Consider the following 13723-nt stretch of genomic DNA (forward strand, 5'->3'; position numbering starts at 1 on the left):
CGCTTCCCACAGAGACAGAGAGAGATCCACACACAGAGAGAGAGTGTGTGTGTGTGTGTGTGTGTGTGTGTGTGTGTGTGTGTGTGTGTGTGTGTGTGTGTGTGTGTGTGTGTGTGTGTGTGTGTGTGTGTGTGCGTGCTTGTGTGAGAGAGAGATACACAGAGAGAGAGAGAGAGTGAGAGTGAGAGTGTGTGTGTGTGTGTGTGTGTGTGTGTGTGTGTGTGTGTGTGTGTGTGTGTGTGTGTGTGTGTGTGTGCGCGCGAGAGAGAGGAAGAGGATGACAGAGGCAGTGAGGAGATACAATGAGATTGAGAGACAGGAAGTGAGAACAGAAAGAGCAGTAAAAAGCTTGAAAGCAAGGGAGAGAGAGAAGGTGAGAGCAGTAAAGAGAGAGAAAGTATGAGAGCAGCAGGGAGAGAGAGAGAGAGAGAGAGAGAGAGAGAGAGAGAGAGAGAGAGAGAGAGAGAGAGAAAGAGACACACACACACACACACACACACACACACACACACACACACACACACACACACACACACACACACACACACACACACACACAGAGAAAGGGGCGGCAACAATGACCTTTCCCTGTGTCCTTTCCTGACAGTTCCTGCCAGAGCTGTGAGCTGGCAGATGGATATTCATCATGATCTCAGTTAAACACAGAGCCAGGGAGAAGAGGGAATACGAGATTTACTACACAGCAGCCAGTATATTTGTTCTGTTGCCTGTCTGTGTTTCTATGGCTTGTTGACCATATTCAGAAGAGAGAGGAGAACAATAGGTCTGGAGTCTGGATGTGGCTGCGTATAATTTAGAGCCATCAAAGGGCTGTCTGGGCCTGCAAAGAGATGTGTCATTCCATCCTGTTATGAAAGATACAGTATCCAGTGATTAAGCATCAAAGCGTTTTGTTTTCCGATGTAAAATCACATTATTTATTACGTACCAAAAACAAAAAACAAAAAAACAAAACAATTTACAGTAGACTTGAAATATAGAATTCAATTCCAATCATTCAGATTTGTACTTTTGTTTTGGAGATACTGAATAAAATAAAATGCATGACAGTACAAGTGTTGTTTACTACTAAACATATCAACAACAGACAACTGGTTAAATCCCTGTATATTAACATATTATTGTATTTACTTATTAACAATTTGAAATGTATTACCATATTAGCACCATAAAATACATGTAGTGGCATTTGATGTGCCAAACATATTATGTGCAACTAAACAGTACAGTACAGGAATATTGAAGCATATTTCCACTATAGCAGAATAAAAAAGCAGTTTGAGCAGTTTACCAAAACAATTCAAACATAGATGTTATTAAATAATCCTAAAACACAAAATATGATCACTGTTACGAGGACAACAGGAACGTTATGGACACTAAGCTGAATTCCACAGTAGTGAAATTGGTCATGAGATAGCACCATTCATCCCCTTGGTTATCCGGGGAGCAAGGATTAAGTCCTCCAATCTTTACGAATGCACACACCCATGCACGCACGAATGAATGCACGCACACACACATGCTCTCTCACACATTGCATGCACACACAAACATATGCACGCACGCACGCACCCACAACACAAACATACACTCACATACACGCAAGACCGACACAAGCAGCACGCAACATTCACAAGTACACACACACACACACACACACACACACACACACACACACACACACACACACACACACACACACACACAGAGGGATAATGGGTTGCTACAGGCTATGAGAAAAGGGTTATAACTTTTACATGTGAGCCAGCACTTCAGGTCAGAAGGATGTGACCTCTTGTTAATAGCTGTCATCTCCACTTTGAAGGACTGTGGTGGGATATGGGCTTTACAACTGAGCTATTGTACCTGCATGAGACCTGGTGCAGGACCCACATCTCCACACCTCACCCAGTGATTGGTCCAATCAAAGTGGCTTCTACTTCATATCAAGAGAGCACCTCACACTGTACCAGTGTGTGTTTGTGTGTGCTTACATTAATGCAGTGGTTCTCAAAGTGGGACCCCCAACGGGATGAGATGTTTTCTGCAACCGCAGGAGGGGAATTAGCTGGAATCAGCACCACCTGCTGGGCCAATAATGAGAACTGCAGCATTTTCATTACTTCGCACTGGCTTCATTTTCAACGCCAGATACTTTCCGCAATGCCGCCTGATAAGAACCAAATGGACCCTTACGGATCTGAAACTCCCATTCGTACTCTGTCAGAGTTAAAATAATGCTGAGGATTTTACAGTGTATATTGGGGTCCCAGAGATAAAAATCGTATCGAAACCGTAGCCTTAAATGCTCATCAAAGTGGGGTTCCAGTTTGAGAATCACTGCATTTATGTATTTTGCACACATCTAGTATGTGCGTTGCATGAGGAACATTGGGTGGTCCGACGTGCTGTTCCACTATGAGTAAACAGATGTGTGTTTGATTGATTAGTGGCGCTCCAGACCTCTGTGAAGTGCGTTTGTTTTTTCAGTCTTAAGTCTCTGGACTGACTGGAAGGCCTTATCAGTTCTTATCCTCACCCTGGGTTCTCTGGTCAGAGGGGCCCCTTGGTTCAGCCATGGTGGTCTCACTGGACCCCAGAGAGCAAGAACAATACAATGTACATGAAACATACACAAAGTGGTGTAAAGTAACTAAGTACATTTACTCAAGTACTCCACTTAAGTAAAATGTTGAGGTATTTTTTAACTTTCTTCAGTATTTCCAATTTTCTATACTTTTACTTCTACTCCACTACATTTTAGAGGCAAATATTGTACTTTTCACTCCACTACAATTATTGGACAGCTTTAGTAACTAGTTACTTTGCAGATTTAGATTATTACAAAACATAGTCGATCTACAAGCTCACAATGCGTTGCGATGCGACGCATTGTGAGCTTGTAGATTGGCTATTTTCAAAAGATTGTTATACATGTTGAACTTGGGACATTCTGCACAATGAGTACTTTCACTTTTGGTGCTTAAAGTATATTTTGATGCCAATACTTTTGTACTTTTACTCAAGTCAATTTTGAATAGTGGAATACTTTTACTTAACAGAGTCATTTTACATTGTGGTATTGATACTTTTACTTAAGTAAAAAAAAAAATTGTACTTTTTCCACCACTGCGTACACATGGCCCTGGACCGAGTTTGCGCTAGGTAATAGTTGACAGCTAACTAAAAGCCCAGTGGATTTAGTAGCTTACTGGCAGAACAAATAAAGAAAAAATTATGCAACATTAAAATATTTCTAAGGCTTTAGTTGCATTAAGGTCTTATACTGTATTTACACTTTGAAATTCATCAGGTGATAAGTGAAAAACCAGCACAAGGCTAAACTTTAGCTCTGAAAGAACCTCACCACACCTGGTTCTATGACCTGGTTCAGCTACAGTAGTTGTATAGCAAGCTTTAGGCCAGCAGTAAATGGATGTACAAGTGCACACTTCTTCTGTCCCTCAATTCACGTTGCTGTCATCTTATCTCCCGTTTTCACTGAACCGGTTCATGTTTTGAAAACAACGTGGTTTTGAAAGGTGAATAATATTTTCCACCTACAAGTACCGTGTAAGGGCCTTCAGTGATTCAGTGACCTTGAATTAAGAAGCACAGTGAGCCCTGTTCTGCCCCTTGAGAACTTTCAATGTGCCTGTTATGTAAGGCTATTTCATATACACTGTACAGTATACCTTCTTTTGTTGTTAAATTGTTCCCATTAGTATGAAAGCTTATCGAGATGTTACATAAGCCTCTCGTTTAGCCTCATACAAGCACACATGCAATGTTAATAGATGTGGCCTGAATTGACCCTAAAAAGATTGTACTGTATCTGGCAAGCTGAAATTCTACTGAGCATTGTCCAGAAGAAAAAAACAATCTAGCGCAAACTCTGGTCTGGGATCTAACTCTCCGTTTGATTACAACCTATGTCACAGACATGTTCTGTTGGTTTGTTTGTGTGTATTTTCTGTATTTCCGTCCACCAAGATATCGTTGCAACCATTTCAGAGAACGATGAGGCACAAAACCGAATACTCACTGGGACCACAAAACTAAAACAAATCCATAGCCTTGAACTAGAAACAACTGATGCCGCTGATTGAACTGATGCCGCTATGAGTCAAGGGTTTAGCTAGCTGGTGGGCGTGCAGAACATTGCACTCCTCAGAGTTCTGGTATAGTTCATGTGAACTCAAGGTCCACTTAATGCAGTGCTTACTACTGGTTCAGATGGCTCAGCAGCATATGTCTGGTCACCTCCTATAGCCTATACGCTTGTAACCTCTGACTGCCTCCAAGCATCTGTCAATAATTTCTCTGTCACCGGGTCTCTCTCTAGAACTCATTTTTCACTTATTGAGTTCAAATGGTGAATCAATCAATCTTAATAGGTCTTAAAAGGTGAGTCAAAGTTTCGCGAATTCTGTCAACTGAACAGCAATCCTCCACAGAGTAAAACAAAAAGAAAGAGAAGGACCATGACCATGGAGTTGTACCATTAGAGCGTACTGTACCTTCATGTTAGAACCAGGTTCTGCTACATGAGCTGTCCAAGGCCCGCTGCCAGGCCTGTACAACAGTGGGTCTCCAATTAGCCAACCAATTAGCTTGGTTGGCTCACTCCATCTCTATGGTATCGCTTCATGGCTCCACATCAATACATAATTATACTCAATACTCAAGTAGAACAATTATACTCAATCATATTAGACTAACTATTTGACATCGCAACAATCAGCTATAATACAGTACAATAATAGCAAAACATAAGGAGGACAGTTGAGGAGTCTAGGAGAGGAGAAAGGTATCCTGATGGGTGGGACCAGCCAGTGGCTAAAGCCTGAGGTATACTTGGTTGTGCGTTGGTGTCATGCACCAAAAATGGCAGATCTACAAGCTGACAACGCGTCAACAACAATCTTGTCGATCTTCTATTTTCGCTGTGCGACACCGGCACGCAACTAAGTATAAGTTACCCTTAAGGGGAACATTGAGCCTCATGCTCCCATGGTATATGCTAGACTTACCAAGAGAAAGTGTACTTCAACATCAAACAACTCATTTTGAATCTTTCTGTGCAACAAAGCCAGCGGGTTAGTCTTTACAAGCGACTCCCCTCACAAAGTCACCGACTTTTCTTTTTCTTTTTTTTTGGTATACAGCAAAAGAAATATTGAACATTTTCAAGTCTTCATTGAAATTAGAAGCTTATGACCCCGCTTTCTTTTGTAAAAAAAAAAAAAGAAAAAAAGTTCCATCAATTATAACTAGTGATAACGACAACAGCATAAAAAAACAAAATAGTGAAAACATTTACAAAGGAAGCGCTTCTGGGAGGGTGCATGGTTTGGTCATTAGCTCTTGTGTTTTAGCAGTGTTTTATTGGCGTAAAAGTCCCTACAGGTTTCACAGCAGCGTTGGTAGAACCTCATGTCCTTACACAGGTCCTTCTCTCGGATGACGCGGCAGTACACCGCCCACTGGTCACCTGTGCACTTGTACGTCAGAGCAGCTGCAACACAGTGGGAGAACAGGACTCAATATGGCAGTCAGACTGTAAATGCACACGTACGCATGCACGCACGTCGCACACACACAACGTGAACACCTCTACACAGGATGCATTCTCGTACATTCACACATGTACTATATATCTATACACAAACACACAACATTTACAGAAACATGACCCCACACACACACATTGTATACATTCTTCAATTATATGAAAGTCACACAAATTGCTCACTTTCACATGTATACTGTGCATGCGCACGCGCGCACACACACACACACACACACACACACACACACACACACACACACACACACACACACACACACACACACACACACACACACACACACACACACACATTCTCACACATTCACACCTACTGTACACATCGAATACTGTCTCCAGTATATGAAAGTCACACTTATTACTTACTTTCACAAGTATACTGTGTATGGCACGTGCATGCATATACATGCGCGCTTAAACACACACACACACAAATGCACACACACACACACACACACACACACACACACACACACACACACACACACACACACACACAGTCTCACCTAATCTGGGGGAGGTGATGGTGTTCACATTGACTTTCTCGTTGCAGGCCGCCTGGTGGCACGGTCGGTAGGTTGGGGGTCTCAGCGCAGCTGGGCAGTCGTTACCATGGCGACCCGTTACTTTGTGCATACACTGGACCACCCGGGACTGCAGACCCTTCCCACACGATGACGAGCACTGGAAAGAGCCAATGAAAAGCTGAACGGCAATCAATATCAACAGTGGAACTATAGTTGGTAGATTACGGTTACCAACATATGCATGCTCATATGAGCTTGTAGATCTGCTATTTTTCAAAATAAATTGTGAGAATGTGTGCAAATCTTTGAATATATATATACATTTACTCAAATCTTTGCTTCTGGCTGGGGGTCCCTGGAACAAAATATTTTGAGATGGTGGGGTCCGCAGACAAATATCATTTGACATGAAAAAAGTTGGAGAGCCACTGATCCTATAGCAACATATGTTTTTTGTGTGTCATTTGTAGAATCCCCAGCAGCAAAGATTTGAGTTAGAAATGTTCGATTTAAAAAATATATATATTCAAAGATTTGCAAAACATTTCACGATAAAACTATTTTATAGCAGATCTACAAGAAATCTAAAATTTCCCAGGCTTAAAGGGTTAAGTGGTCAGATGGTTAGGCTGTGTGCATTTTCAGAGCACAAATATTTTAATGATCCGTACACAACATTTCTAATCAATCAATTGTGTTCTGTTTGGAGCAATGGAACCAACATAGTATAGTTTAAGTTCTTATTTACTGGTATCACTATGAGGTTTTAAAGAAAACCTCATAGTGTTTTTTTTATAGTACACACCGCACCCAATCAACAAATCTGTAATTATAGTGTGTATTTCAGCGGCGGAAAATCTGAAAATCAACAACCCAAATAAAACTGGCATGTTTCACTTTCACCCATGACCTTGTCCTGATGCCATAGTTTTATATCTTGTACAACAGAGTATAAATTGAGCATAACAGAGCGATGGCCTGGCAGGGCAGGAGGGGGAACAGCCAGACTGTCAATGTGCCTCCGCCAATGTTTTGGCTAATGGGTCAACAGAGTAATGCAACAACTGGAAACCTGTTGGGAGATTTATTAACTGACATTGTCTGGCTTTGCTTTGATGAGATCAAACAAATCACACAAGTAAGCTAATAAACAGATCTTATCAGATCTAAACAGCTCCCCGGGACACAACATGGATGCGCTGTTGGCTTTATTTGTATTTTTCAAATAATGATACTGTGTGTGTGTAGGGCATACCATATATACAGCGCCGCAATTAGACGCTTGAAGACTATAGATAGTTTTGGTGAGGTAGGTTAGAGGATTGGACTCCAGGGTTTTGGCCATTCTTGAGGGGGAACCTGTTGCACCAGTGTTTGTCTTTTACTTTTTGGTTTTGAAAAGGATACAGGACAAACAAGTGGAATTGGAAGGAAACAAAAAATTAACAACCAGAATTGTAACTGGAACACTATATTGAAGCTGGTAAATGAGGGAACAATTTCTTGTGGAGGTGCTGTTCAGGAACTAAGTCTATTAATATTAATGTTGGACCTAATCTGAAATTGCTTCCCAAAATTACAGAAAAATATTCAGATCTGGTTTTCTCTCTATATGAGCGGCCTCCGCTTGATCTCTGTTGGTTGTGTGTGTGTTGGGGGTGGGGGGGGGGGGGGGGGGGGTCACTAGGGTCACAGTCACCGTCCTCTGGTATGGACTAGACTAGTGTGTTCTGAACAACAAAGCCATTTACATTTACATATTCAGATATTACTCCTATATTACTTTTTCTTGTTTAGTTGTTTGGGGGGCAATTTGTTCTTTCATTTCTGTCTCTGTTACATAAATGGGGCTTTTCATAATTGTGCAGGCAGCAAGTACAGAGCAATAGTCACAGTAAAATCATGCCTAAATGTCAAGTTTTTACTAGTTTTTATGTGCACCTATAATCAACACTATGCTGCCGTTTTTTACCCCTAAATTTGAAAAGACTGCTGACCCCGTTTTGTTTGGAAAACTCATACACTGCACTTTAATGTAGACAGGTGGGAAAGGAGACCTTTTGAAAACGATGACAAAGACATTCCCAAATTGAATGAATTGGGCTGGTATTCACCGGGACAGATTACAAGTTCTGCTAGCTTGTGCCCACCTGAGCACCCTTATCTATACTACCAAATCTCTGTGTGTGTGTCTCACCCTGTCCTGAGCGTAACTCTGAAAGTATCTGAACGAATGGTCTCAAACGTGGCGTGTGTGTCTCAGATGACCCCGAGGTGTGCGGTGCCGGATTCGGATGGACCAACGGTTTCCGAGAACCGAGAAACCCACAAATCTGTAGCTTTCAAATTCTCAGTGTGTTAGGGAGATTGTGTGCCGCTAAGCCAGTATAAATACCTGATTGGCTAACCCGACCCATCAGCTTAACTGATTGGCCGAGCTTTTCTTAATGTTTGTCCCGCATAGCCAATATAAATGGAACGACCTGAATCGCTCCTGACATGCGTGGCCCCAAGTAGGATGGCGGGCGTCATCCTAGTTATTTATAACGACATATGTAGACTCGCAGACAACCAGTCTTCTGAGTGTAACCATAACAGCACAGCACACATGAACAGACAAAGAGTACATGAAAGGTGAGACACACAGGGTGAAACAGAGGGAGGGGGTAAGGCTAGAGGCCCACATAAGAAAACAGACAGACAGACAGACAGACAGACAGACAGACAGACACACAGACAGACAGACAGACAGACATTGTGCTAATGCGCAAACAGGCAGCAACCCCCCCACCCATTCGGTATCTTCATTAAAACTGTTAAATGGTGCAGTGAGCTGAGACTCTGAACTACACCCTGCCCTGGCTGTGCCACGGAAAGGGGAAAAACACAATGCTCCATTTACTAAACACCTTTGATAATTGCTTCGCTCGTTCTGTGGTCTCATGGGGAACTCATTCAACCTGGAGACTTCACAACAAAAGAACTTGGCCAGTTTCCGCACGTCTGCTTGACTGTGCTGCTCAGTTTCGGGTTCAGCTGCTGGAGTGCATTGTGACACACGTGTGCCCATCCACACACAATTCAAAGATGTAAGAGTGCATGCACGCACACACACATGCATGCATGCACACACACAATCCCTAGGCATACTTGTGCAAGTGGATAGACTGCTGCAGGCTGCTGTATATGAAGCAGCCATATTAGCTCTCTCAGGTCCTATTAGTCAGAAATGCATACGTGTCATTAAGAAAAATAGCACTGTAATACCATTGGCCTAATGGGATTCTGAGACTCCCAAGCCATTTGCCAAGCATCATTATGCTACTGTAAAACACAGCTAGCGGCTTCCCATAGACATGACCGGCTAACCAGGAACACAAAGCACAAACAGAGCAGTTGCAACACTGTCTCGCCATTACAGCATTGTACGGGTTAGCGTTCAGTCTCAGACCATTTCAAGGTGACATCTTGTCTTATAGGTCTGACAATTCCTCTAAATTGTCCAAACCTCTACACTTCAGCAAAAAATGCATTTCTCAAGCCTGTTGCAAAGAGAAGGTTTTATTATGGGGCTGTTTCAAAAATGAGGCGCCGTGCCTAAGCCTCAGGGTCAGCCCACTGGGTCAGGAGGGGAACACAAAATCTCCCCTTCAACTCAGGGTGTGAAACTGGAGACCCTCTGGCCGGCCCTCGCGGCCTCACTGAGGAAGGTGCACTGGGCCCAATCACCTCTGCTGTAGCTCTACCAGAGAGCTGCATGGACATCTGGAGCAGTCATCAGTACATAAACACCACAGAGCTTCACAGAATGGCGTGCGTGCGTGCGTGCGTGCGTGTGAGAGAGAGAAAGAAAGAGAGAGACAGACTAGTAATGACATAGAGTGGGAATCAAAGGATCTTATTTTGTGGTCTAGTGATATAAGCCGTCTAAAGTCAGCTTGCCAGACATTATTAAGATGTTTCGGGTCAATGAAGGGATCGTTGACGCTGTCTTGTGAGAGTGTATCTGTGTCTGTTTGTGTGTGAACGTGAGCCAACAGTGAAAATGGAAGCTATCCCTCTTCTAAGCAGTCGGGTATCTAACAGCTATCTATCTATCATCATGCTGGACTGGCACCGTGTTGGCATGTAATTAAACCACTGTCCTCAGTAGTTAGTGAGTGAGTGAGTGAGTGAGTGAGTGAGTGAGTGAGTGTATAAAGCCTGAGTTATACTTGGTTGTGCACTATTACTACACACTATTAATGTGTATTTCGCCACAGACCCCCATCTGAAAATATTTTGTGCCAGGGACCCCCACACAAGATTTGTGTTTTCAAAGATATATGATGAAAATAGCAGATCTGCAAGCTCACAATGGCATGGCATGGCATGGCATGGCAACATGGCATGGCATGGCATGGCATGGCATGGGGCATGGCATGGCATGGCATGGCATGGGGCATGGCATGGCACACACATGGAATGGCATGGCATGGGGCATGGCATGCCATGGGGTATGGCATGGCAGCATGGCATTCATGATACTGCGTTCTCCCAACTGTGCCCATTACCTACCTGGGTTGTATTTTAGAGAACAATCTTTCCAGTGCAAAAATGGCAACAAAAATAATCAAGAAAGTCAACCAAAGAACAAGATTTTTGGGCAGGATCTCCTTGTTGGTCAGTGGTAATGCACTGAGGACACTAGCTGGAGCACTCATCCAATGTCATTTTGACTATGCATGCACCTAATGGTACTCTAGCACCACGAAGGCATTAAAAGCAAAACTTCAGACCTCTCAAAACAAACTGATCAGGTTACTACTTCATTTCACATCGAACCCCTGCTCATTATGCAAGGATGGGATGGCTCAGGGTAGAGGACAGAGTACAGCAACTTGCAATGGGCCTGGTCTACAAGATACTCGAAGGATCAGTGCCCATGTACCTACTTCAATAACGTGAGAGAAACACACACACACAGGCACAACACCAGAGGGCGCTCCACTGATCTCGTCCAACCCACAGGCAACATCGCTGTGAAATTGTAGATCAGCTATTTTCGCTATGAAAACAGATCTGACTTGACATTTTTACTTTCCCGTTGATGTGATTTGGTCACAAAAAGTTTGAAAGCTATTGCCCCCACCTTGGACCAGTCTCCGGTCTTCCACTCGTAGCATTTGGAGTGGTCCTCACAGGGCTCCTGCTTTGCAGGCTGGGACAGGGGGTCACACCTGCCCTGTGGGTTGGTACAGGACACTGTACGGCTGCGCACCCCACTGCCACACTCTGATGAACACTGGAGGGAGGTGGTGGTAGTGGAAGGAAGGTAGACAAGAAAAATAAGGAAAAGATTGATTGAGGCAGAAAATAAGAGAACAGTAAGGCATGGACGGCAGAAAGAGGAGAAAGTAAGAGAGAGAGAGAGAGAGCGTGAGAGGGAGAGAGAGAGAGAAAGAAAGGGAGAATTATGTTTGCAGTAAATTATTAGTGCCACTCTTTGTTCGCCTATTCAATAATACAGGACGTGAAGTGTGTTTGTGTACGCATACAGTACACTACATGTACATCCACGGACCTAAACACATGTATACAGTAGTGACTAGTTAGTTTGTGTCTGGGTAGCTCAGTCGGTAGAACATTCGCCTTTGGGCCCTAAGGTTCTGGGTTTGATCCCTGTCACCACCAACTCAATGTATGAGTACATAGCACGGTTTGGGTAACTAAGACATGCGGTAAGTACTGGGAGCTGATGGTAGGTGTTATGCTCCACCTCAGCAGGCCATCTCCTAGGGGCTAGCACATCGAAAAGTGGATAGACATACTTGATACTTATAATAAGCCACTCAATACCGACCATAAGCCACTCCTATTTTTGTTCAAGGTAAACCATTCTGACATGACGACATGGTTTGTGTGTGTGTGTGTGTGTGTGTGTGTGTGTGTGTGTGTGTGTGTGTGTGTGTGTGTGTGTGTGTGTGTGTGTGTGTGTGTGTGTGTGTGTGTGTGTGTGTGTGTGTGTGCGTGCGTGCGTGCGTGCGTGCGTGCGTGCGTGCGTGCGTGTGTGTGCCAGACCTTGGACCACTCAGAAGCCTCCCAGATGGTTAGGCAGAGGCGCCCCTCGCAACCTTGCAGGATGGGGGGCTTGGATCCCTGGCAGTACAGGTCCCTGGTGTGGATGAGGGTACCGTTCTGGAGCTGATAGACACAGCCCACCTCCCTCCGTTGGAGACCCTTTGCACACGACACCGAGCAGGCCCCCCACTCGCCTGTCACCCACCTGGGAGACACACAGCCGAGTGTTCAATCAACCTCCCACACAGTGTTTGATCACAGGTTCCTCTCCTTTCTGGTTCCCAATGCTCACAAACCTCTAATATCTTCTATGCAATGTCATTAAAGCTCCCTCCAGTATTGTTGGTGTTTTTCAAGTCAAGTCAAATGTATTTATAGCACATTTCATATGACAAGAGTAGACTCATATAAAGACAGAATATGCAAAGATCAACAATGACAAAACATATTATTATTTAGAGAGTTTTTAAAAGAAGACCTTAGTTCAAGTGGTATGGAATTCCATAGAGTAGCTGTTTAATGCTTTCCTATGCCAGCCTGAAGTGCTATTATTACAGATGCACCATAGGTCATCTTTGTCCAATATGTGCATTTTAAATGCATTTTAAGCTCTCCCTGAAACGATATTTGGCTAAAATTGATGTCCTACTATCATTATTCAAGGAGCCTAAAAATAAAGATAAAAATAAAGATTACTCTGCAAATTTAAGGCATATGTGGACACGCATAAACCGTACGCATACACATGCTTTTGAAATGAAAGCAGGTATTTTACACAAATATTCCGCTGTTGAAATTGAGTGACTAACTGTTCCGTGTATAAATACTGCAAGCAGTCCCTTAACTATGAAGAAAGTATAACAAAAAGGAAAAGAACTGAGGCGTGATCCTCCATATAGTTAAGAAGACAGTTTGTGTTCTGTAATCAATGATCTGGCTAATTCAAATCCATGGAAGTCCAATTTGAGTGTATACAGGCTCATCTGTAAGTTGAGTAAATTCCAAGGCCCGGGAAATGGAGTGGATGAAATCAACTAAAATCCCCAATGGTTATCATTTGTAAAATAACTATATTCTTAATTCCTTAAAGGTGCATTTCTTCAGTATGTTTTATTTGCAATAATTTTAGAAGTGCAATATGGCTAAAGACATAATTTCATCTTAGTCTGATCCAAGATCTAACACGCCCTCATAAAGTATTAGCACTCTACATCTGGGACTCTGGCAAGCTGAACTGTCTTCTACAATATGTCTGATGAGCTGATGACTCTGACCAATAGAAACTCCCTGGTTATAAAGACTCTTCCTTTGTCTGTCTATCTCAAACTCCCCCCCATTCCCCCCTTTTCCTCTTTCCCTCTGATCTTTCTCCAGTCTTGACTATGTGGTGTCATCATGACATTCCGCCTTGTTTCTCACATCTTTCCAATTGTTTATCTCATTCTGTCTGAAAGACTCTGTCCTTACATTCGTTCTCTCTTCAATCTCTAGTGTTGTGTTCTCACTCTGACGTTCCATGTGG

General features: G+C 43.2%; 1 protein-coding gene across 1 annotated transcript in view; it reads right to left on the reverse strand.

The window, feature by feature from the left end:
• Window positions 1-917: 917 nt before the first annotated feature.
• adamts17 (ADAM metallopeptidase with thrombospondin type 1 motif, 17) overlaps window positions 918-13723 on the reverse strand; it is an 89851-nt gene continuing 77045 nt past the window's right edge. Inside the window, 4 exon segments of the mRNA XM_084062361.1 lie at window positions 918-5542; window positions 6121-6298; window positions 11273-11425; window positions 12202-12406. Coding sequence (XP_083918487.1) covers window positions 5385-5542; window positions 6121-6298; window positions 11273-11425; window positions 12202-12406 — 694 coding nt within the window. The 3' untranslated portion in view covers window positions 918-5384.

This window comes from Gymnoscopelus microlampas (assembly GCF_963454915.1).
Source record: "Gymnoscopelus microlampas genome assembly, chromosome: 1".
NCBI classification, from domain to species: Eukaryota; Metazoa; Chordata; class Actinopteri; order Myctophiformes; family Myctophidae; genus Gymnoscopelus; species Gymnoscopelus microlampas.